The sequence below is a fragment of the Vombatus ursinus genome, unplaced genomic scaffold, assembly GCF_900497805.2.
Source record: "Vombatus ursinus unplaced genomic scaffold, bare-nosed wombat genome assembly UNPS02011353.1, whole genome shotgun sequence".
Lineage (NCBI taxonomy): Eukaryota > Metazoa > Chordata > Mammalia > Diprotodontia > Vombatidae > Vombatus > Vombatus ursinus.
The window spans coordinates 4,008,895-4,033,214 of NW_020951131.1; the positions used below are offsets into that span (position 1 = coordinate 4,008,895).

A 24,320-nucleotide genomic window follows, 5' to 3' on the forward strand; every position below is an offset into this window, starting at 1 on the left:
CATGTTTGTTTTTCATATTTACGTTTGCCTTTTTCGTGAAGGAATCAAGACAAGGGAATCAGGATGGTTTCTGCGGCCATTCTTTCTTCAATTTTTCCAGCCCAAATCATCTGCAATGCCCTGTGTGTAGCTTTGCTTATCCCCTTATTCATACAGGGTGTAAACCCCTGAATGCCATGTAGTGGGAAGCTGTGTGTTACATTAGACGGGGTTGTGGTTATTTCCACAATAGGAGGCAAAATAGTCTCTTGGTATGTTTATTTACTCTACTGTCATCATAAATGCACACTAGCCATCTGCTTGTATGCAAGGATGCATATGGCGCTGAGAATACAGTCACATCAACGGCTCTACATAGTGCTAAGTAATATGTGAGCTAATCAAAGTGGTTCAATTCCACTGCTTCTGGGTGCCCCAACAAGGATTCATTTGAAAGAGATGCAGACGTCAACACTCCATTCCAAAAAGGCATCTGAAAGAAGAGAAGGTTCAAGTCCAATGAAGGCAGGAGAATACAAAGGAGGGACAATGTGAGCCAGGGTCAATCTCACTTTGAGAATGAGGACAATGGGAATCTTCTGCCCTCACAAGCCATTATCACCTTTGAGGTGGACGGTGAGGTGAGGTGGTGTCTACAACACTGGTTGACCTGTCAGGAAGACCTCAAGTCACATGTTCCCTTAGTCACTTAGTAGCTGCATGACCCTGGGCAAGTCGTGCAACCTCTCTGTGCATCAGTTTCCTCATCTGTAAAATGGAGATAATAGTAGCACCTACCTCACAAGGTTAACTTGCTGATCAAATGAAGTGATATTTATGAAGCACTTTGTAAACCTTAAGGCATTATGTAAATGCTAGCTATTATTATAGATTGACCCCCCCCCCCCAAATCTCCTTCAGATGAACTTCTACTTAACTCTATCTCACTGATTTTGTACTTGTGAAGTTGCTTTTTGGACAATACTAAATACCCAATACTAAAACCTTAAATGTACTAATATTAAGCTTCATGTATTCAATGTAGCCCAGTGTCTAGCTTGTCAAGATCTCTGTGAACCCTGACTCTATTACTGGATGCATTAGTCGTCCCTCCCAGCTTTGTACCACTTGCAAATTTGATAAACAGACCATCTATTTCTTCATCTTAATCATTGATAATGATAAAACAGCCGAGAGCCAAACAGAGCCCTGGGACCCTCCACTGGAGACCTCTTTCTAAGCTGCCTTGGATCTACAAATCTCTACTGCTCTTTTGGCATGGCCATTCAACCAGGGTCAAAACGGTCTAATCTCACTGCCACCTAGCCCATATCTCGCCATCTTTTTCACAAGAATAACACCAAAGACTTTGCCAAGTACTTTGCTCAAAACCTTCGGCGAGTTGGGGAGGTGTCAACCCCAAACACGTGAAGACTTCCCCCAAGTGGAATGGTTGGATGAGAACAATTTGTTCCAATGGCCACGAAGGCTGCTGAAGCAGGTGCTGTGGAACACTTAGAGCCTGGTCAGACACGGAAGACACCAAGCTCTTTCACTGCATCTCGGGCCACAGCCAGTCATCCTGACTTCTGTCCCTCCTCTCAACTCCGATGGCTCTGGAAGACAGGGTGAGGCTTGCACTTTGTGCAACCCTGCCCCACCTTAAATCCAATTTATGCGGGAGCCTAGACATCACCACATGACATCACAGGTTCTGTTAAAAAATAAAGGACAAACAGCAATCAGCAACAATCAATCAATAAGGCTGGAGTCTACGTAAGCTATATGGAAGCCATTTCCCCGTTCTCCCACTCTAGTGAGCCTATCAAAATAAAATGAGTTGCATCTGTTATGAATGCAGCACAGCTGGCTCTCTGTGATCTTTGCTTCCTGCTCTAGACATTCACTGCCCATCCCTTTAATTAATCATGTGCTCTAGAATCTTGCCAGGAATTGATGTCTTAAACCTAATGGAAGCTAGGTGGCTTAGTGGATAGAGTACTTGTCTTGGGGTGAGGGGTAGGGGGTGAGGTCAGGGAGACCAGAGTTCAGAGTTCTTCTTTAGTGGCTTACTAGCTGTGTGACCCTATCACTTAACTTCTTTCTGACTCAGTTTCACCATCTGTAAAAGGGGGGTAATAATGGTAACTGTTTCCGGGTACTCTAATTTACAGGGTTGATGTGAGGATCAAACGAGATATGGAAAGCAATTTGCACACTTTAAAGCAATACATGAATGTGCAGTTTTCTTAAGCACCTGCCTGGCCTTCCAGCAGCAGGGGGCTGAAGAAAGCTCCTTGCTGAAGACAGGTGAGATGGGTGGTAGAAAGAGCTGGAGTCAGCGGATATGAGCTTGAACCAGGGCTCCGCTCTTTAGAGTAACACTTCAAATCCACACAAATGCCCAAGTGATTTCCCTTAAATGCAGATCTGACCATGTCACACTCTCCTCCCCCACCTCACTTCTTCTCAGTTGTGGCTTCCCATGACTGCTAGGGTCCAATATAAACTCTGTTTCCCCATTGTTTCCCAACCTGACTCCAGTTTAGATACCCATTACTCCCCTCCACGCACACTGTGGTCCGGTATGTCTAATACTTGCTGCCTTCATGACTTAGGACAGGTCTCTGCGCCCCTCTTCCCTCTCTGAACTCCCTTCCCTCATCTGTGACATGAAGTGAGTGGGCGAGGTCATCTGCCCACTCTAAAGCCTTGGACTTTAAGTCTCCCAAGTTTCAGGGGACACTTCGACATGTTCTCCAAGCCCCAGGTCACTTTGTAGCCCAGGCTTTTATTGCATCTTTCTGCCCCTTTCCCCATCCGTGCCTCCCATCTGGGATTGTCTCCCCTGGCTGCAGCTGTGGGCCTGAAGCTTTGTGTATATTCCTGCCTGCCAGCCCAGCTCTGCTCCCGTTGCAGCGGAATGCAGTAGCAGAGACCCGGGCCCTGGGCCACCCAGATGGGAGGTTTTTGTTCTAAGGTCCCTATATGGCTGTGTTAGCCTGAGAGATGAGGCTTAAGCCTGTCTCTGTTCCTTGTTTGGGAAGCCAGTGGGAGGAGAACAGGCCGAGGGGCTATATAACCTAAGAGCTTTCAGCTTCCCAGGACAGACACCCTCCCTGAGGAGCAGCCAGGCAGCCAAGCTCAGTCGGGGTAAGTGGGATGAGCCCGGGAGGGTGGCTCTAGGAGAGGTCAAGGTCTCCCAGGGGCCAGGGGCTGGGGCTGGAGCAGGGCTTGGGGTGGGGGAGAGAATTCACATGATGGATTTGCACTGAGAAAACAAATGCCATGTGTAGGCAGACTTTTGGACGTCAGTCCCATCTGGCTGGCTGCCGGGATGGTGTGGGAGCAGGGACGCTGAGCCAGCACCGGGGGAAGGTGGACAAGGTTCGTGCATGTCAGCTGTAACACCCACTGTGTGCCCAGCAAAGAGCTTGGGGTCAGAGACCGCCAGAATTCAGCAGGCTGTCTGGAGTCAGGCAGAGGTTTCCAGGGAAGCCCCTGCTGTGTTTCAGAGTCAATCTAAGACTCAGCTTTGGCACAGAATGCTTCCATAGTCTGGTTTTGGAATTGGCCTTTCCAGGGTTTCTGGAAATGAGGGGCTTAGATGTCCCTGCTCTGTCACTGCTGTCTGTTGGAGGTCAGTCGGCCCCCATGATCTTTCATCAGGACCCTTTCCTCTAGGATGCTGGCAGTGGTCAGGAAGGGAGTGTCAGCTAGTGGTTAGCACTCAGCCTGGAATCAGGGAGACCCGTGTTCAGATCCCAGCTGGGACACTTCCCAGCTGTGTGGCCTGAGGCAAGTAAAGTCACTCAGCCTCAGGGACCCTCAGTCTTCCTCTTTGCAAAATGGAAATCGTAATAGCCGGAGTACCCAACCCTTCCAGGTTATTAGCTGGTTCAAATGAGATAATGCATGTGAGATGCCTTGTAGACTTCTAAGCCCTCATAAATGGCAGCTGTGAAGGTGATTATTAGGGGCAGAGTGGCTTGTGGCTGGAGTAAGCATTCCACAAGACTGCTAGTTCTCTCTCAGAAACTTGGATGACTTAACCTCTCTGGGCCTCGATTTCCTCATCTGTAAAATGGGTGACATCCTGCCTTACGTTTGCAAGCCCTGCATGCGTGTCAGAAAGTATTAAGACATTGGAGCCTCTAGTCCTAGATTTGGAGAGTTTGAGAGACCTGGGTTTGAGTCCCAGCTCTGACACTTAGGTAGTTGTTCCACCTCAGATAATTTGCCTCCCCTGCCTGGGCCTCAGTTTCTTCAGCTGTAAAATAAGGGGGTCAGGTTAGCTTTGCCTCTCATGTCCCCCCAGCTAAAAACGACCTTGATCACTGGGTGTTTGCAGGCGATGTTAGGCATTAGGCATGAGAAGGGAGGCAGTTGATGCAGGCGCTGGGGTCCCAGCCCTGGTTCCCATCTGAGTCCTGCCCACTGGCAGGGCTCACCTATAAAACGAGGGGGCCGGACTAGCTGTCCTCTGAGATCCTCTGGGATGCTCCCTTGGGTGCTTGCTTGGGCTGAGTGGATGTCTCACTCCTGCAGGGGGCCTGGCTTCGCTCCTGCTCCTTGGCTGTCTGCTCTCCATGGGACGGCTGGACCAGCCCGGGGCAGGGAAGGGCTGAGCAGGAAGTCAGGCCTGGGCCCTTGTCTTGAGTCAATTTCTTCTTCTTCTTCCCATTTCATCCTTCATGCCTAAATATGGTTTGCTTTTGGAGCCTGGCAAGCCTGGGGCTGCATACAGCGTTCCCTCCCCTCCTCCCTGGATTCTCCCACTCCCTCCCCTCCCCTCCCCCCTCCCCTTGGGCTTTCAGGCCCAGGCTGAGCTCCAGTTGGTTGGAGCAACCCCCTGACCTGGAACTTGGTTCCAAAAGCAGCAATTTCAGTGCGGATTGCCTAATTAGGAAGCGGCTTGTCCCAAACCCGCCCCTGCTCATTCAGGTTAGAGATGGGCTGGAAACCACCCACCCGCTGTGGCAGGGGAGCAGCCCAGCTCCCGCCCCTCCCCCACCCCCACCTCCGATGAGATGAATGCATTCTTTGAAGAAGCTGGATCAGCCTCCTTGGACATATTACCCCTTTCCCTTTATTTACTGGAAAACAAAAAGAATTAACATTTATATAACACTCAATACCCAACAGCTCATTGGAGTCTCACAGTAACCCTGGCAAGTAGCTACTACTAAGATTATTGTGCCCATTGTGTGGATGAAGAAACTGAGGCTCTGTAAGGTCGAGGGAATTATTCATGGTCGCGCAGCTGCTAAGTGCTGAGATCGGTCTGGAACTTGTGAATCTGACTCCAAGTCCAACAGCATAGCCATGGCAGCCCGAGCTGCCTCTCAAATAAAAACTCACCCCAAATATTGTCTGTGCGTTTGGGCTTTCATGCATTCTCCACGGTGCCGCATGTCACCTTTATCCTGCAGCAAACCAGGAGGGTCCCTCCGGAATTCCTGCTCAGTGATCGCAGGCAGTGCTATGTAATGGTTAAAAGTGCCCCGGGCAGGCAGCGGGGAGGGATGCTCTGGTACTCGCCAGCTGTGTGACTACCGGCAAATCTCTAGACTTTCTGAACCCCAGCTTCCTTATCTATAAAAAGAGGGCAAAAATGCCTGTATTAACACCTGAACATACAGAACTGTTAAGGGCCAGTGCTTTGTAAAACTCAAAGGGGCGTGAAAATGTGAGCTGTTCTCATTTCGAAAAAATAAATAAATGTTTATCTATATATTTTGCTTTCATATCACCTTCCTTTCTGAATAGACCCCTTCCTTCCCCCTCCCTGAGGAACCATCCCTTGCAACAAAGACTTTTTAAAAAGGGAGAATGATAAGAGCTCAGCAAAACCACCATGTAGGCCACGTTTGAGATATTGCTCTGTGTGTGTGTGCGTGTGCGTGTGTGTGTGCGTGTGCGTGTGTGCGTGTGTGTGTGTGTGTGTGTGTGTGTGTGTGTGTGCTGCCTTTGAATCCCGGTTGATCTGGGAATCTCAGTTTCCTCATTTGCAAAATGAGAGGGTTAGAAGAACTCTAAATCTCTGACCCTGTGATCTCCGGCGCCCTGTCCCCCCTTGTCTCTCTTTTTCTACTGATGAGATCTGCTGAGGAGATGAGGCAGGGATCGGTGTGCAGATGGAGTCATCGCATGGGCCAATTGAGAGAGTGTATGTTTAAACCGGGACGTTGCAAATCAGGGCTTGAGCAATTGTTCAGTTGATTGTCTAGACTTAAGAAAGTGACAAGAAAATGTTAATAGCAAAAAGTAAACTTAAAAGTGTGTCTTTTTTTTTTTTTTTTTTTTGGTTTTGTGAAAGCTAATTGTTAATCATTTCCCAGTACATTCCTGGGTGGGGTGGGAAGCAGGACTTCCAGGAGCAGGGTCATGGAAGAGAATTTGGTGGGGGAAGGGAACAAAATGTAAAAAGAGCCCACAATGTTCTTGAATGTATTGTGAAAGCCCAGTGCTTTTCCTGCAAATGATATTCTAAAGTTAAATGTGTGCCTGCAAACTTCCCAAGCATTCAGGAGGATCTCTATGGACTGACTCTCCTGCAGGGGGCAGTATGCGGCACAAGAGCCATGCTCCATACAGGTCCAAACCCTAGATGTGCTGCCTATTACCGGCCTAATCTTGGTCAAGTCACTGAAACTCTCAGTTTCCTGGTCAGTAAAATGGGTAGAATAACATGTGCTGTACTTGCCCCCCACAGCTGAACTGAGGCTGAAATGAGACAAAACACGGAAACGGCTTCACAAACTCTAACACTGTACAGAAATGTCAGCGATTATTATTATTATTATCCATTAATCAATAAATCAAGAAGCATTCCTTAAATTCTTGTCATGTGTCAGGAACTGTGATGAACCCGGGGACTCCAGGACAGAAGGGAACCAGTGCATCCCCTCAAGAAGCTTCCTCTCCAGTGGGGCAGTTTGCTCAGGCTTGGGCATGTAGTGACTATGGCACTGTTGGTTTTCCCCAGCACTTCTCCCAGTGAGCGCCCGGCACACAACCAGTGCTGAGCACGTATCGTCTGAATGAGCTGGATATTGATTTATACTCAACATTTGTTGAATTCAGTAGAATTTTGAGGGATTAGACCATACAGATCACCGCCTTCTGCCTCTCCTTTTTCCTTTTTTTCTCCATCTTTTCTCTTTCTCCTTGTCTTCCTTTTTCTTCTTTTTCCTTTTCCTTCTTTTTTCTTTTCCTTCTTTTTTCTTCCTTCCTTCCCTCCTTTATCTCTCTGTTTGTTGGAATCTTTCTTTAAAGGAAAATAAATCAGTGAAATAGGAAATCAGATTTTGTGTCCAGGTGCTCTTAAAAGCAGTCTTGTGAATGGGTCCTTCCTAGAGCACCTCAGAGTTTACGAAGGGCTTTTCCCACAGCATCCCTTGGAGGGAAGTATCCTTAACCCCATTTTTTAGATAGGAAACTGAGGCTCCCAGTGGCTTGTCACTGAGCTTACATAGCTAGTGAACCATCACACCAGGAGCCATATCCAGCTCTTCTATCTCCCAAGTCCTTTGTTCTTTCCATCAAGTCCCCCAGTGGGGAGGGCTACCTCAGAAGGACAGGGGTCCTCTCTCACAGGAGATCTTTACAAAAATGCTGGCTGGCCAATGCTCAAGTATACAGCGGTGAGATTCTCTACAGGTTGGACTAGCTGACCACTCAGGCCCTTCCCAAATGTGAGATTCTGAGAATTTGTGGTGTTGTGGAATGCTCCATACCAGCTGTGACTCACCCTCAGCCAGGTCTGACCCATCGTACCTGTGTGACCTGTGAAAGGGTGGACTTGATGTCCAGCACGTTGCTTGTTCTATGGGTGGTCAGTTCCACGTGGGTTTCTTCTCTCTGCAGGTAGGCCTGTGTGAAGAAGCAGCTATAGAAGATGTGTGAAGAGGAGGACAGCACTGCACTGGTGTGTGATAATGGCTCTGGGCTCTGTAAAGCCGGCTTTGCTGGGGATGATGCCCCCAGAGCCGTCTTCCCTTCCATCGTGGGCCGTCCCCGACATCAGGTGAGCCATGCACTTTCTCTCCATCAGCGAGGATGGAGGGCTTCAGACATTCCAATAGATCCAACGTAGCAATCTGACCTCCTCTTGGCCTCAGAGGGAATAGCTGGAACAATGCATGGAAGGTCCAGAGATGAGTGAAGAGGCAGATTTCCGATTAATGTCAGATTAATGTCCTACCAGAGAGAGCTTGTAAAATAGGGGAGCTGGATTACAAGGTCTTAATGGCCCCTCCGACCTCTAGAGCTGGAACTCTGACTTGGAGTATTTTTAAAAGACTCATCTATTATCTGGGACTGTCTTGGTGACTAGCCAGAATTGTTCCTTGGTGAGTGCAACTGTTTGCATAACAATTGTGTATTTAAAAAGAGTTGACTTGACCATTAGGACCAGCGTTGAGTACTAACATCCTATCTGACAGAGGTCCAGCCCCCTGCCCCGACCCCCACCATGTATCTCCAAAAAAGATGTGAAGGCTTCAAAGGGAGGATGCTCTTTCTTGTAGCCATCCATGCTCAGAGCTATAACCACACCCAAGTATTTGAGGGCAGTGCCTACTAGGGGCCATCCCAGGCCCAGGTTAGAAATTCTTCTCTCCCCTTCTCCTTTCACTCATTACATTTCTACATGCCCTGCCCCTATTTCAGGAGCCAATTCATTCACAGTTTCTCTCTATCATTTGTACTATACTGCTCCCTCTGTATTTGGGGGTTAAAATGTCCCTTTTTAATTAGGTGCCTCCACCTTTCACTGATGCCTTGGTGTGACACTGAGATGTCCCCAGGCTCTCAAAGGCCCTGTCAGTGCAGCACCTTCTCTGGGAGATCCTACCAAGCTAGAAAAGTCTAACTCTGGGTCTTTTACCCAAGGTCTCATCTAGCTAAGTTTGGAAAGGCTCTTTACCAGAAAGTTGGCTATTAGCTGAGGCTTTTTTTGGCCAGAGCAGCTCACAAAGTTTATCTACTGTGGTACAGAAGAGTTCTGATGTACTTCAGCTAAGGAGTGCTAACACCAAGGAATCTTGGTTCTTTGAAGTTCTCACTCTAAATTGGGGCAATTGACAACTTGGATGGAGAATCCCAAAAGCCACCAAAGAGAGAAGATCTGCATCTCATCAACCCACTGGAACACAACCAGGAGAACGTCTAGGGCTAGGAACTTGACCCATGCGTTGTTTCATTAAGCTTCATTCAAAAGACTTTTGAGAAAATGACTTTTCCTTCCTTGTTCTTTTCAGGGAGTGATGGTGGGCATGGGCCAAAAGGACAGCTACGTAGGGGATGAAGCACAAAGCAAAAGAGGAATCTTGACATTGAAATATCCAATAGAACACGGGATCATCACGAACTGGGATGACATGGAGAAGGTACTGGCCATGGGATCAAGGGCTCAGTCCATTGTGATGGGGTGTGTTTATTTTAGTCCAAGGTTCCAACCTCCAGGACACGGTTGGTCCCTGGACTGTCACTGGGTTAACCTTTAGCCAATAGTGAAAATCATTTGAAAATGTTTCTCAGAGAAGTCTTCCTTGTTCAACTCAACTCAATGAGTGTTTTTAAACACCTCATGAGAATCGAGCATGAAGCTAGGTTCTGGGGGTGCAAAAAGAAAAAACTCTGGAGGAATTTGCATTTTCTTGGGGATGGGAGGGATACAACATACACACAGGAAACTAAACACACACACACACACACACACACATACACACACACACAAATCTCCCTCCTAGAGCATGACTCCACCCTATCTTGCATTCATTCATCCAAGTCTTCATTTAAGGTTTGGAGATGGAGCACTCACTCTGTTCAGCCTTGGGCACGGATGAGGGTTGCGTAAGATGGGCAATGGATGGGCACTGGATGCGCTGCAATCTACCTCACCAGAGAGAATGGCCATAAGGAGGGGAATCTCAATGCTATCAGAATATGGGGATCCTTAGCTCTTGGACGGAATGGACTGTATTATTTTTGTCTTTTTACTCTTAGTGACTAGCGTCATCCCCATCACATAGTAGGTGCTTGTTGCTATGTGCGAGGTTCTTGGAGGGCTATAGGGGTCATGAAGAAGAAAGTCCCTGCCCACGCAGAGCTTACAGTCTTATTATTTTAATTTATTTAAATGTTTGAATGATGCTCTAACTTCCCAATGACTCACTCCACCTCCACCTCCAATAGAATAAAAACAAGTGGTAAAATCAAGCAAAACCAATCAACCCATTGGCCATGCCTGACAATGTATGCCTTTTTCTTCACCCTTAGCCTACCATTTTGTAACAAGAAGTGGGAGACAGAGCCTAGAACCTAATAGGGAAGATAAGGCACAAGTATCACTCATAAAATGGAGATAACCTTTCCACTATCTACTTTTTTCACGGAGTTGTATGGAAACCTTGAAGCCCCATAGTAATGCCATAATTAGGTGGGGCACTTTGCTGCCCTCTAGGGGTCCAGGAAGGATCTCCTGTGATCATAAAGGTGACAACTACTCTTGATATTTCCTTTCTCCTCCTTGATTCTTGGCAGATCTGGCATCACTCCTTCTACAATGAGCTGCGTGTGGCCCCAGAAGAGCATCCTACTCTGCTCACTGAGGCACCCCTGAACCCCAAGGCCAACCGGGAGAAAATGACTCAGGTACAGGACAGCCTGGGGCTGGTGTGTGTGTGTGTGTATGTGTGTGTGTGTGTGTGTAGATCTTGTGAACTGGGACTTGTGGCAGGGCAGAGAAGGGGGGCTCATCTACCCAGCCACTGCTGGCCACCTCTAGTTTTTAGAACAGGGTGGGGGATGCTTGGGGCCATCAATGGGTGGTTTGCTGCCTTGGGTTGAAATCTTACACAGTCCAGCCACTTGACCTTTGGCTTAAAGTACCCACTCTGCTTCCACACCACTGTATTCTCCCAGGCTGGGGTGGCTGGGCAGGGAATGTGTACTCTCTCCCCTACCTCCTTTGGTTGGCTGCAAAACTAAGAATGATAGTGATAGAACTTTTAAAATGACACCAGCAATTCACTCCAGTATCTGGCACAGTGCCTGGAATACAGTAGGCATTTAATAAATGCTTCTTGAATTCAATTCAAGTTTTCATTTTATCCCCAGGGGTGGAATGTTTTTCATTAAATAACTCCTGTCCATTTGAAAAGCAAATTTTAATGGAAATGACTGTAACACTAAGGTTTGCATGCTTTTTCCAGATTATGTTTGAGACTTTCAACGTGCCCGCCATGTATGTTGCCATCCAAGCTGTCCTGTCCCTCTATGCCTCTGGACGTACAACTGGTAGGTGACCAAGAGGGGCCAAATACCCCACTCTGAACCAAGGAACACTTATTATTTTGGCTACAATCACACATGGGGTGCTCCTATAACGTACCTGTCCAATGGCTCCTGGAGGCTCTACCAAAAGAAGTCGGCTCTGTCCCACCAGCCCCAGATACCAACTCTAGGTTGGTGTCATTCAAGGACCAGCAGATGAATTTTTTGGCCAAAGCAATTCAGAAAGACAGTCTGCTAAGTCTTAGAGGGGTTGCAATATGCATTAACAAATAAATTGTCCACACTGAGAGATCAGAGAACCTTGAAGAATTAAGGTAAGGAAAAATAGGATGAGTTGTTTACAGTGTGTAAAAAGCTTGACCCCTAACCTTATATCCACCTGGAAAATAAGTGCCTGACCAATGATGGGCTTGGGCTGGTGTTTTTCCATTAACCCCAATGATGCCCCTTCCTGTGGCTGTGCCCTCAGGTATCGTGCTGGACTCTGGAGATGGCGTCACCCACAACGTGCCCATCTACGAGGGCTATGCTCTGCCCCACGCCATCATGCGTCTGGATCTGGCTGGCCGTGATCTCACTGACTACCTCATGAAGATCCTGACCGAGCGAGGCTACTCTTTTGTGACTACCGGTATGGGATGTTATACTCTCCTCTGTCCCCCCTTTAAAACGAGGATTCGATGTTTATTGGTATCTTTTATTCTTGCATCCATCTTATCCCACAATATGTCTGTGCACTGCCCTCTCTCCTAGGCCCCCCCTTTTTTAATAAGAAGAGGTGATCAGGAAAGGGGGAGGAAAAAGCAACTGAGCACAACTAATGTATACATGAATTAAGTCCGCTAGTCTATGCAGCGTCCACACCCCTCATCCCTCACCTCTGCAAAGAAGGGGGCTCAGCTTGGCCATGATCATTTCCCTCCCCCTTTCAAGGCTCATCTCCTTTGTGCGAAGGAAAGGACCCTTTGCTCCCCATGTACTTGGCTTCAGAGGATCATGAAAGGATGGGGGAGGACAACCTTAGGCATCTTAGCCTGGGCCCCCCCCCTCTGGAATGCTGAGGGTTGACTATTGTTGACAGCCGAGCGGGAAATTGTGCGTGACATCAAGGAGAAGCTTTGCTATGTGGCTCTGGACTTTGAAAACGAGATGGCCACAGCCGCATCCTCCTCCTCCCTTGAGAAGAGCTATGAGCTGCCTGATGGCCAAGTGATCACCATTGGAAACGAGCGTTTCCGCTGCCCAGAAACCCTCTTCCAGCCCTCCTTCATCGGTAAGAGCCACAGAGCCTTTCTTGGGCACAATGAAGCCGCTTTTTTTAGGGTGCTTAGCACAGTGTTTGGCACATGGTAAGTGCAGTATAAATGCCAGCTATCATTCTCCATTCTTCTCTAACATTATTATTTTTGATGATGATGTGAGGAGACTCTACCCTTTGACCCTCTGGGAGGCTGGCTAACCAGGACTCCCATTTCTGGAGGACTTCATGATTCACACAGTGTCTTTCCTTGTGGGTTAAGCTGTGTGAAGACTCCCATCCTCACTTTGCAGAGGACTGTGGGACTCGGAGAGATGCGTTACCCATCTCTGGCTGTGATGTTTGTGTTTCCAACCTGTGGTTTCTCATCTCCTCCCCTCATTGGTGTGGCCCCTATGGTTTCCTTCTCCCAGGGATGGAGTCTGCGGGCATCCATGAGACAACCTACAACAGCATCATGAAGTGTGACATCGACATCAGGAAGGACCTTTATGCCAACAACGTCCTGTCAGGGGGCACCACCATGTACCCGGGCATCGCAGACCGGATGCAGAAGGAGATCACGGCTCTGGCACCCAGTACCATGAAGATCAAGGTAAGGGCCCCGAGGCTCCTGTCCACAGAGCCCCGGTGTTGCAGTCTGACCCTGAGTAGAACTCAAGGACCACCAAGGTGACCTTGAACGGTTTGTCAGAATGGGAAGGAAATTCCTTGGCAGCGTTATGTGGAGCATCATATGGGAAAGGGGCTTAGAGGTCATCTAGTCTCTGAATCCAGTATACTGGGGCATGGTACTACAAGGGGACCCAGGCCCAGAGAGTTTAAACGATTCCTTGGGCAATGCTCAGGTCTGTTCTGAACATTTGAGTCCACCAGGGGTCTGTGTGGGACCCACAGACTTCCCTAGGAGGACCCCTCCCGGTTTGCTTGGCTGGGTCCTTGGCTAAGAGCTGCATCTGCAGCTTGGTCCAGTGGAAGGAGTCTTGGGTTTGGAGCTGGGGTCGGGGGTTCAATCCCACCTCTGCCACTTTGCTGCCTGCGTGACTCAGGGAAGTCACTGAACCTCCTCGGGTCTCAGTTTCCTCATCTGTAAAACACTGGGGCTAGTCCCAGACCTTCTTGAAGATGAGGAAACTGAGGTTCCTTCGGGCCCGGAGTTGCCTAGGGAGCCAGTCCCAGAGATGGGAGCTGAGCCTGGCGGTCATGCTCCAGTTCCATTGGTCATTGGACCATGACCTCAGATGAGGGTGCCGCGTCTGCGTCCCTAGCCCTGCCTCTGTGCTTGTTATCCCTCCTCCCAGATCATCGCTCCTCCAGAGCGCAAGTACTCGGTGTGGATCGGCGGCTCCATCCTGGCGTCCCTGTCCACCTTCCAGCAGATGTGGATCAGCAAGCAGGAGTACGATGAGGCTGGCCCCTCCATTGTCCACCGCAAATGCTTTTAAGACCATTCCCTTTGCCGCCCGTCTGTCCTCTGCACACAACTGTGAATGTAGTCAGGAATCCCCGCTTGCAGCTCCATTCCTAAACGTTCTGAATAAAGGCTCTCACTGGACGCCGCGTGCTTCTTAACCTCAACCGTGAGGCTGGCGATGGGCAGCTTGGCTCCCTGCCGGCCGTGGCCTCAGCCACTGCTGCCAGTACGCCCTCTTGTGGGAGAGTAGGGCATGACACTGCAGGTGTGTAGGTTTCTTCTGGGTGATTGATCCAGGGTCGCATCACAATTCAGGAGAGTTAGCTCCGCGCTTCTGATTCCGGATCCCCTGGGCTTTCTGGGGTCCTACACTGCCTCTATGGAATTCAGGGATAGAAACACCCATCACGACGCAGAAAAGCAATTCAATATTCGTTCTTAGGTGAAGTCATCTGGCCCAATACTCTCCTTCTACGGATCAGGAAAGTGAGGCTTGGGGTGGGGGGAGTGGGAAAGGGATTTGCCCAAGGTCACGCGGTTCAGCCGGGAGAGGCCTTCGAGGTCATCAAGTCCAAACCCCTCATTTTACAGATGAGGAAACTGAAGAAGATGAGAGGGGAAGTCCCTTGCCCTGGGTCACAGTCTACCTGACTCCAGCCTAGTGCTCTATCCACCACACTAGCCAATAGGTTAGTAGCGGGGCTAGAACTTCAGTCCGGTCTTCCGCTCTTTCCATGATGCCACACTTCCCACATGCTGATCTCTTTCTCTACCCCTCTCCCTACTCATTTGATTCATGAAGACCCTGAGCTTTGGAGACATTGGGAAATATTGGGAAAATGCCACAGCAAACTAGCGGAGGAGACGGGCCAAGAGCCCCAGGCTCCTGCCTCCCACAGTCACTCTATCAGGTGGTAGAGTTGGACCACTCAAACACTGCCCTGGTGCCCACAGAACATTCCAAGGCCCAGAGGAAGACTTCTGGTCCTTTGCCTGGGTCCTCTTTGGAGCACCTATGGAAGGGTGTGTTGTGAACAGTAATCACATGGGAGAGGTCTCTTCCCACCCCAGCAGGCTTCCTGGTTAAATGGGCAAGGACAGGGGAAAGAATCTGAAAACAACCCAAGTTTAATGGGGTGCAATAGGGATATGTGTGCAGAGTCTGTGAATTGAAGCTTAGTATCAAAAGGCAGGGAGGTGCAATGGTTGGAGACCTCTGACTTCTGGGTGAAGAAGATGCGGCCTCAAGCCCTGTCTCTGACACCGACTGGCCATGTGACCTTGGGCAGGTCACTTACCCTCTTGGTCCCCCAAACAACTCTCTAAGAACAAATTGCAGAACTGGGGCTTGAATGAATTGGCAAAGGGAGTTTACTCACCAAGTGAAATCAAAGGTCTGGTTAAAAACAAAACAAACAAAGTCAGCATTGGCCTGGTTGGGTTGGGGGCTACACTAGGGAACATGCAGGGGGAGGGCCCCAGTAGCTCCTACCACGAAAGGACAAAGGGTGGTGGGATCTTGGGCCCAGAAGGGAGCATAGAGATTATTTGATCATCACTTCTGAGCTATTCAGAACCCAGAGACCAACCATGTGATTTTATGGTTGAGGAGAAGACGTTAAGTTCAGAGATGCACTGTGAGACAGTGGATAAGTCTCTGAACTTGGTCTCGGGGAGACCTGGGTTCAAATTCTGTCTCAGACATTGAATATCTGGGTGACCTTGGACGAATGACTTCACCTTTCTGTACCTCGGTTTCCTTATTTGTAAAATGTCTGGCCCAAGGCCACATGTCTTGTTTCTTTTTAAATCAATGCTTTTTTGTCAGTCAATGAGCATTTTTACACGCCTATTTTGAGCTAAGGCAGTACAAAGAAAGACAGAAGACAGTTCCTGTTCTCAAGGGGCTCAGTCTAAGGGGGGAGACAGACAACTGGACACAGGAATGCCAACTGCTGGTGATATGAAAGGGACTGCGGGATTTTGATCAGGAAGAGACCTTAGACATGGCCAACCCCGAACCCTTTATGTTACATATGGTGAAACTGAGGTGAGGGGAGGAGTGACTTGTTTAAGGTGATGCTACTAGCAATACTAGGGTAGGATCTGATGACAGTGCTTTCAGTTCTGATCTCACACAGCTGTCATGAAGACGACACGAGATCAATAATCATTCATTAATTAATTTTTAGTTTTAAACATTCACCTCCACAAGATTTTGAGTTCCAAATTTTCTTCCCATCTCTTCCCTCCTCCTACCCCAACAGTGTGCATTCTGAGTACCCCTTCCCCCAATGTGTTCTCCCTTCTATCACCATCCTGCCTCTTATCTCCTTCCTCTTCTATTTTCCTGTAGGGCAGGATCAATTTCTATACCCCATTGCCTGTATATCTTATTCCCCAGTTGCTGAGATCAATAATCATTAAGTGCTGCATCAAAGTCGATGATAATGATGGTGACAATGTAACTCACTTCGCAAACATTAAAGCACCAGGGTGAGGTCAGCTCCGACTCCTGCCTGCACATGGCAATCATACCCTCTTTGTGCTAGAATTTGATGCAGAAAAAAATAATGAATTCTACAGCTGGTGTAACCCCTATACTGTACTACCTTTTCCTAGAGGAGCAAGAACTGGCTGCCATCCATGTCTGGAAGTCATTAGACTGCTTATATCTGAGTCGGTCTCCTTCAAAGGATGACTAATGCAGCCCTGGAGTGCCCAAAGACATGAAGGGAGCCTGGGTGAATCAGACTGTGAACTTAACTGTTCACTGAGCTCATTCAACCTCTGGCTGCTGAGGAGGGAGGATCTGCCTCACCCAGGGGAGAGAAGGGTTCCTCTGACCCCTCCTCCAGGTAGCACCACCTCCAAGTTGCTCTGGTTTCCGTTAAAATCCTCTTCATTTCCATGTTTAAAACAGCTAGAACCTAAGAATGGGCAGAGCTGAAACCAGGATGGGGCAGCCAGAGCTCGGCCCCAGGCCTGATGAACCAAGCAACCAGCATTTACTAAGTGCCTGCTATGTGCCTGGCACTGTGCTGGGCACTGGGCATACGGCGGTCTCTCAGTCCTGTCGTTCACTGGGCATTGCACCTTTGGAGTGAGCCTCTCCTCACTCTCACTGAATGCTGAAACCTTTTCTCTGCTTCTCCAGGGTCTCCAAAGCCATGTTATCTTAGTTGTTTTTTATTATTGTTATCATTATTTTAGTAAAAGAGCAGCATTATGCTCTTTCGGTGAGACAGCAGTCCTAAGCATGAAGCCTGCAGCTTTCCAGGGATGCTCCCTTGGCTGGAAGCTGCTGAAACAGCATTAAATGGTATCAGGGAGAAGCAGAGAACTACAGAGATCTCTCCTAGCTCTGAGTACTTATGCCCTTTCAAGCCAGAGAGGGCTGCAGAGGGCAATGCGGTCAAGCCCTTGAGGCATTTCCCTAATCTCAACCTGTAGAGGGCGCTAAAGAGCAATGCAGTCAAGCTCGCCCAGCTCTGATTGCTTTCCTCCAAACAGCTTTCTCCAGATGCTACTTTTATAGGATCAGAGATCCAGAGATCTAGAATTGAAAGGGGCTTTAGAGAGCATCTATTTCCCCTCCCCCAATTTACATATAGGGAAACTGAGGCCTTGAGGGGAGGGGAAGGGAATAAGCATTTATGTAACACCTACTAAGTGCCAGGCACTGTGATAGGAGTTTTGGAAATATCTTAGTTGATCTTCACAACGACACTTTGAAGTTGGTGCTGTTACTATCCCCATTTTACAATTGAGGAAACTAAGGCACAGAGAGGTTAAGTGACTTGCTCAGGGTCACACAGCTAGTAAATGTCTGAAGCTGGATTTGACCCTAGGTCTTCCTGGCTCCAAGTCCAGCGCTCTAACCATTGTGCCACCTAACTGCCCCAAGAGAGGTTAAGTGGTTTGCCCAAGGCCAGAGAGGTGGAAATGATAAAATCAGGATTAGAACCCAAGTCTTTGGAATCCAGAGCTCTTACAACTTTACTAAACTGTCTCTGTGCTCCTTGAATCAATGTCCTTTTCTGTCTCCATATGAAGGGGGCAGCATCATGCATGTATAATGTAGATAAAATCTACCTAAGGTAGTTTGGGGAGGGAGAGCAGCAGGGGAGGGTAGAAGAGGCGGTGTAAAAAGTGGAGGTGGGGTCTGAGCTCAGGAAATATGTCCCACTGGAAGGAAGGGGGTGAGTGGGGCCTGGCAGTGGGATGGGGGCAGAGCTGTGGCAAGGAGGAGCAGGTGGCAGGATGGAGAGGGTAAAGGTGGGAACAGGCCCCTAAGAGGAGCTGGGGAGCTCTACTGTCTCCTGGGGGCCTCAGGCTTGGGAAGGGGAGAAAGAGAGGAGGCCCAGGAGCCTATGGCATGAGAGGGATGTAGGAGTGTGCTGGATGCAGCTTATCCTGAGAGCCAATTGTTTAATTTTCAGTGTGAGCATTTACAACCTGAAAATGAGTAAAAGCTACATCTCAGGGCTTGGTTTATTGTCCTAGTGATTGCCCAGAGACTTAGGAAAGTGATGTAGAAAATATTAATGATAAATAGTAAAGCTAAAAACATGTCTTAAGCTAGAGCTGGTTGTTAAATATTTACCAGCATCCCCCCCTGCCCCAAATGTCCCACATTGGCACAGTGTGGGACATCCATGTGACCCTGAATCACTGAACCTCTCTGACCCACAGTCTCCTCATCTGTAACAGGAGAATAACATAACAGCAACAGTCCTGGCCTCACAGTTTCAAATGAGCTAATGCTTCTAACGGGCTTTGCAATCCTTAAAGCAGGAGACAAAAACCAGTTGTCGACATCATCTCATGAAGGCAAGAATTCTGAGTCTCTCAGAGCGAGAGCACCTCCGTCCCTGAAATGGTTCATGAGTGAAGCACTCCGTTTGGTCCAGAAGGCAAATAGATAAGGTTACAGAGTCAGAGCTGGAGAGATCCTCCGTTGGAATAAAGACACTTCTACGGAGGAGAAAACTGAGGCCCGGAGAGGGACGGTGGTTTGCCCAATGACACATACAGATGGGAATTTGAACCCAGGTCCTCAGGGCATCTCTGAGCTGAAGCCAGGGTGACTGGAACAGATGGACTCTTCCTGGATCACTTTTTGGACACCCCATTCCTCTAGGTCAGTCAGAGGTGCAGGTCAAGTCAGTCCCTCCCTGATGGAATCAGCCTCATTGACCTTGGAGGCACCTGGTGACTTAGGGAGAGTCCCCAGTCTCCCCAGCACATGACTCTCTGTCTCTGTCTCTCTCTCCCTCCTTCTCTCTCTCTCTTTCTCTCTCCCCCTCTGACAGGCCCAGGAAGGGTCAACTGGGTCCTCTGACTCCAAAACTACACATTATTGCCTCTTTACAACCCACTACTGCATTCACCCCAGGAATCCAGGTAATTTACTGAATATCACTAGCTTTTTATTAGTCATTCTTAAATACATTGATCTTTTTTTTAAATTCCATAAACCCTCCATTTAAAAATACCCAACCCATATGGCCTTAGTAAATATGGATTTTATTTTTCATTGACCACAGAATTTCAAGGCTGAAGGGACTCAGTGGCCCTCTGGCCTAAACCCGTCCTTTCACTGCTGAGGAAACTGAAGCCCCCTTCAGGGAGGTGCCTTGATCACGGTCCCCTGAATAAAGAGCAATAGCAGATCCCATAACTCCCAATCCATCGATCCTTTTTGGGACCCGATCTCATGGAGACGATAGGACGCAATCTCTGGTCCCTAAGTCCCTTTCTGTTCTCCCTGTCCAGATCCATGTTCTGGCCTCCCCTCTATGCTAAACAATTTACCGAACGTATAGTTAGCCCCATTAACAGAGGACGGTCCTCCGCTCTGGAATTCCTGGCCTTCTTTCTGTTCCCCTGCTCCTGCCCTGCCGATCTCACCCCGGGTGGCTCCCACCCTCCGCCTCTTCTGCTCTGACTCCCGACTCCAGGGCGGCTGCATGCAGCTGTGAGCCCCGCAGTCACCCCGACAGAGGCCATGAGCAGTGTACATCATTGACCTCCGCGGGGCTCTCTGGGCAGCCTCTTCTTCTGCCGTGACTGACTGCCTGGGACGTCCCCTGACCTCCCTCAAACCTCCTCACCGAGGGGTCGTCAGCCTCTGCTGGGAGACCTTCAGAAGGGGCAGCCCCCGGGGCCCCCTTGTGCTTGGGGATGGCTCTCCTTGTGCAGGGTTCTTCTTGACATTGCGCTGGAACCAGCTTCTGGACAACTCCCATCCAGGACTCTTGGTTCTGCCCTTCAAGCCTACGCCGACGTCTATCCCCTCTTCCACAAGACAGTCCTGCAAAAACTTTTCTAGCGCTGTCATGTCTCCTGGAATTTTTCTTCTCAAGGCTAGACTTGCCCAATCCCTATCACCAACCCTCATATGACATGATCTGGAGGCAGGGATGTGTTGGTAAATGTTTAACAATCAGCTTTCTTAAAAAAAGTAGACATGACCCCCTTTTAAATTTAATCTCTATTATTAACATTTTCTCCATCACTGTATTAAGTCTAGGTAACCCACAAAACAGTGCATCAAGCCCTGATTCGTAGCACTTGCTGATTTCGGGGTGTAAATGTTCACTTTGAAAATTTAACAATTGGCTCTGTTCAAACTAGCGCCTGCACACCCCTGTCTAGGGACCTTTCACTATCCTGGTTGTCCTTCTTTGGAAGCTCTAAATATCAATAAGAGCTCTCCAATTGTGGCCCACAGAACCGAACATGGCACCCCAGATGTGGAAGACCAGGGCAGAGGGCAGTGGATACGACTCCCTCTCTCCTCCTCCCCCTAAACTGGGCAGCATGCTTCTCTCCATGCAAGCTGAGTTAGCACAGATGCTAAGAAGAGCTTCCTAAAACTCGGGGCTGATCTTCTCTCCCTACCCAAGAAGCTTTGCTCACTCCCTCTGGCCTCTTGGGTCAAATGCACCTCGGCATCCGAAGCCCTTTGTCAACTGGCTCCGACCCATCTCTTCAGGCTGACTCCCCATTAGTGCCCTCATTCAGTCCCTGTTCTGGCCACCCTGGCCTGCGTTCTGCTCGCTGCATGTCTGCAGCCTTCCCTCTGCCCCTCTGTGGCCGAGGGCCCCACCACTAGAAGGCCCTTGCTCCCTCCTCCCCTCAGCCTTGCAGCATCCCGAGGTCCTTCAAGGCTCTGCTCAGGCTCGCCTGCAAAGCACACTACCTGCTCCTCCTGGGAGGCGCTGTTCCCCGCCCCAGCAGGTGTAGACATTTGTATACATTTTGTACTGACTTCTCTATGAAAACGTCTCACCTCCACCTAGCGTAAACTCCTCCAAGGCAGGGAGTGTTTCATTTTTGTCTGGGAGCCCAGCGCCTCCAGCAGGGTTTGACACACGGATACTTAATCAGCGCTCGGAATTGAATTGAGTTAGGTTTTTTGTTTGCATTATCACACCACTGATGCATGCTGAGCTTGCAGTCCACTTGTTCTCCAGATCTTTTTCAGACAAACTCTTGCCCAGTCACACCTCCCTCATTTTGTGATTTCGTGTTAGTAGATTTGGCCAACACTCCACCTTTTGGAAGGTGGAGCCAGATAATGACAACGTGCTGCCTTTTATGAGCGGGTCATCTGTCATGGTGATGTGTCGGCTGTCGTGATAACACATCTTCCAGAATGATGATGCGCTGGCTATCACGACAAAGTGCCAGCTATCAGGACAGTGCACCAGCTATTATGGCAATCCGTCAGCGAGCAATACGTCACCATGACAATGTGCCAGCTGTCAGGACAATGTGTGTTGACCATCATGAAAATGTGCCAGTTACTATGCCACTGTACCAGCTATCATGACAATTTGTCGGCCATCACGACAATATGCTGGCTATTGCGGCAGCATGTTGGCTCTCTCTCCCCCTCGGGCCATTTCCTGCCTCAATGGACTCTCATCTCCTATGCCTGGAACACACTCTCCTCCTCTCTGCCTTTCCAAATCCTTCTGTTCCTTCAAACTTCAGCTGAACCGCCACGTTCTCTATAAAGCCTTCTGTGATCCTTCCACTTGGAAATGCCCTCTCTCTCATCTTATCTCCTACTTTTCAGTTACATTTAGCCATTTACTATGTTTGAAACTGTATTTTTTTATACATAAGTGCATAGGTTCTAAAGCTAGAAGGAATTTCAGGGGTCATTTAGTCCAATGCTCATGCTCCCCAGGTAGGAAAACTGAAGCCCAGGGAGATTCCCAAAGAAGGAAATAATTTAGGTCATGACAGCAGGTCCTTTCTCCTCCACCCCCCACCACCAATGGAGGGATCAACTTCTAGCTTTTCCCCAACATAAATACACCAGGGTAAAGAACCAAAAAGCGGCTGATGTGGGGCTGAATACCTTACCAGCTCTCAGGCGCCAAGGGACAAAGCCAAAAAAATCTTTTTTTGTGGTAGACATAAAGCAGCGCCCCGGAGAGACTTTTGCCCCTGGGACAGGAAGAACATTTTCAAAAAGAAAAAACCGGAGTTGCCAGAGGCAACAGGATGTTCACTCCCTTCTCAGGCAAGATAATGGCCCTACTGGGGGGAGGCCAACTTGTTCCTAATTGGTTCTTCCAAAGGGATGCTGGCGGCTTTGTCCAACTGTCTCTCTCCACCTCCCTTTTGGGTCTCTCTGGAAACCATGAGGCAGAATGTTCTTGCTTCTCAATTGATTTGCATCAGGCCTCTCGTTCCAGCTCCTCACCAGCTGCCGGCCCGCTCTCGGCTGCTTTCAGGTCACAGCAGGTTCTGGGTGCAGTAACGATGTCACCCGATTTGCTTTGAGAGTTGGAGAGTTAGAAGAGTTGGACCTCAATAATCAGCTCATACGACCTAGGTGGTATCTGTTGGCTTAACTTGTGGTGGAAAACCTTTCTCCTCAAAATGTAATCAGGACATCAGGGAATTCAGCCTGATCTGTGTGCTGGAAGGGAGCTCTGAGGGGCTTTGGAAACCAAGGAAACAGCATTCCAAAGAACTGTTGGAGTACGGGGGCTCACTGCCCCCTTCACTGCCTGAGCTTTCCAGCCTGTGCCCAGGCCAGTCTTCGAAATCCCCTGGGAGGTCAAGTGGGAGAAGAGAGCTACTCAGCAGGGCTGCCCATCTCTCCCATTATACAGACAAAGAAACTGAGTCCCAGAGAGGGGGAGGGATTAGGGGCACAAAGGTAGAAAATGGCAGAGTCCAGATTTGAATTCAGGTCTCCTAATCCTAGGTCTAGGGCTCACGACTCTGCTACATTGCTCTGAGTGAATTGGTCAAATTATTCTTTGGAAGACAAAGAAAGCTTCCTGTGTGCATTAAACGTAAAGGTGGCTCATCCTAACCCCAGATTGGCATTGAATAAAGGTGGAGCACTATGGGTGCAATGCACTGCAATACAAGGTCAAATAGAGCCGGTGCCTTGGTTTTGCTGAATTGCTTTTATCCCCTTCTTTCTTTTTAATTTTTATTACAAGGTATGAGTGAGGAAGAGAGAGAGAGAGAGAGGGAGGGAGGGAGGGGGAGGGAGAGGGAGAGGGAGAGGGAGGGGGAGAGGGAGAGATTTGGAATCAGAGGTAACAAAAACAAAACAATAAAATAAAATAATTTTTAAAAACTTGCAATTAATAATAGGCTGCAGAATGCCCAAGGAAATGCTATAGCAGATGTCAGGGTAGCTGGCTGTAATGATATATGATCTCAGGGCAATGAAATCTTCTTTTACTATCTTCTCACCAATCTCAGACTTTAGATCACAGACTCACAGAATATCAGAGCTGGAAGAGACCTTAGAGATAGTCTAATCTGAAGTTAAAATCCAGCCTCAGACACTTACTATCTGTGTGACCCTGAGAAAGTCACTTGACCCAGCCTCAGTTTCCTTATCTGAAAAATGGGGATAATAGCACTTACCTCACAGAGTTGTTGTGAGGATCAAATGAATTAACATAAATAAAGTATTTTGGAAGGCTTAAAGTGCTATATAAATGCTGGCTATCATCATCATCATCATCATCCTAACCAAAATATTTTGATAACTATTTCAAAATAATTGGATTCCTTCGTAATCCAATGGATTTTAGTTTAAAAGCATGATGCTGAGAAGGGGTCCATGGCACCCAGAAGTGAAGTAAAGAACCTCCGACCTGGGCCACTCTGTCTCTGAGCATGGGTGCCATCTACCCCTCTCCTACCAGTGCTGTCCAGCCTTTGCTCAAGGACTTTGGGTGATGAAGGTCCCACCATCTTTGGAGGCACCCATCCCACTTCCTCACTGACTCTAGAGGAGTCCATCCTGCTTCCCTGCCACCTCTGGAGGCTCCGTCCCACTTGGGGCGGCTCTAATCACTAGGAACTTTCCTTTTA

At 48.6% G+C, this 24,320-nt stretch overlaps 1 protein-coding gene across 1 annotated transcript; it reads left to right on the plus strand.

The window, feature by feature from the left end:
• Nucleotides 1–3,032: 3,032 nt before the first annotated feature.
• ACTA2 (actin alpha 2, smooth muscle) lies at nt 3,033–14,093 on the plus strand. Its single transcript, XM_027855900.1, has 9 exons — nt 3,033–3,132; nt 7,849–8,008; nt 9,243–9,371; nt 10,528–10,638; nt 11,199–11,283; nt 11,750–11,911; nt 12,362–12,553; nt 12,952–13,133; nt 13,840–14,093. Exons 2-9 carry the CDS (start codon nt 7,880–7,882, stop codon nt 13,981–13,983), a joined length of 1,134 nt encoding a protein of 377 aa, XP_027711701.1. The 5' UTR covers nt 3,033–3,132; nt 7,849–7,879; the 3' UTR covers nt 13,984–14,093.
• The last annotated feature ends 10,227 nt before the right edge of the window (nt 14,094–24,320 follow it).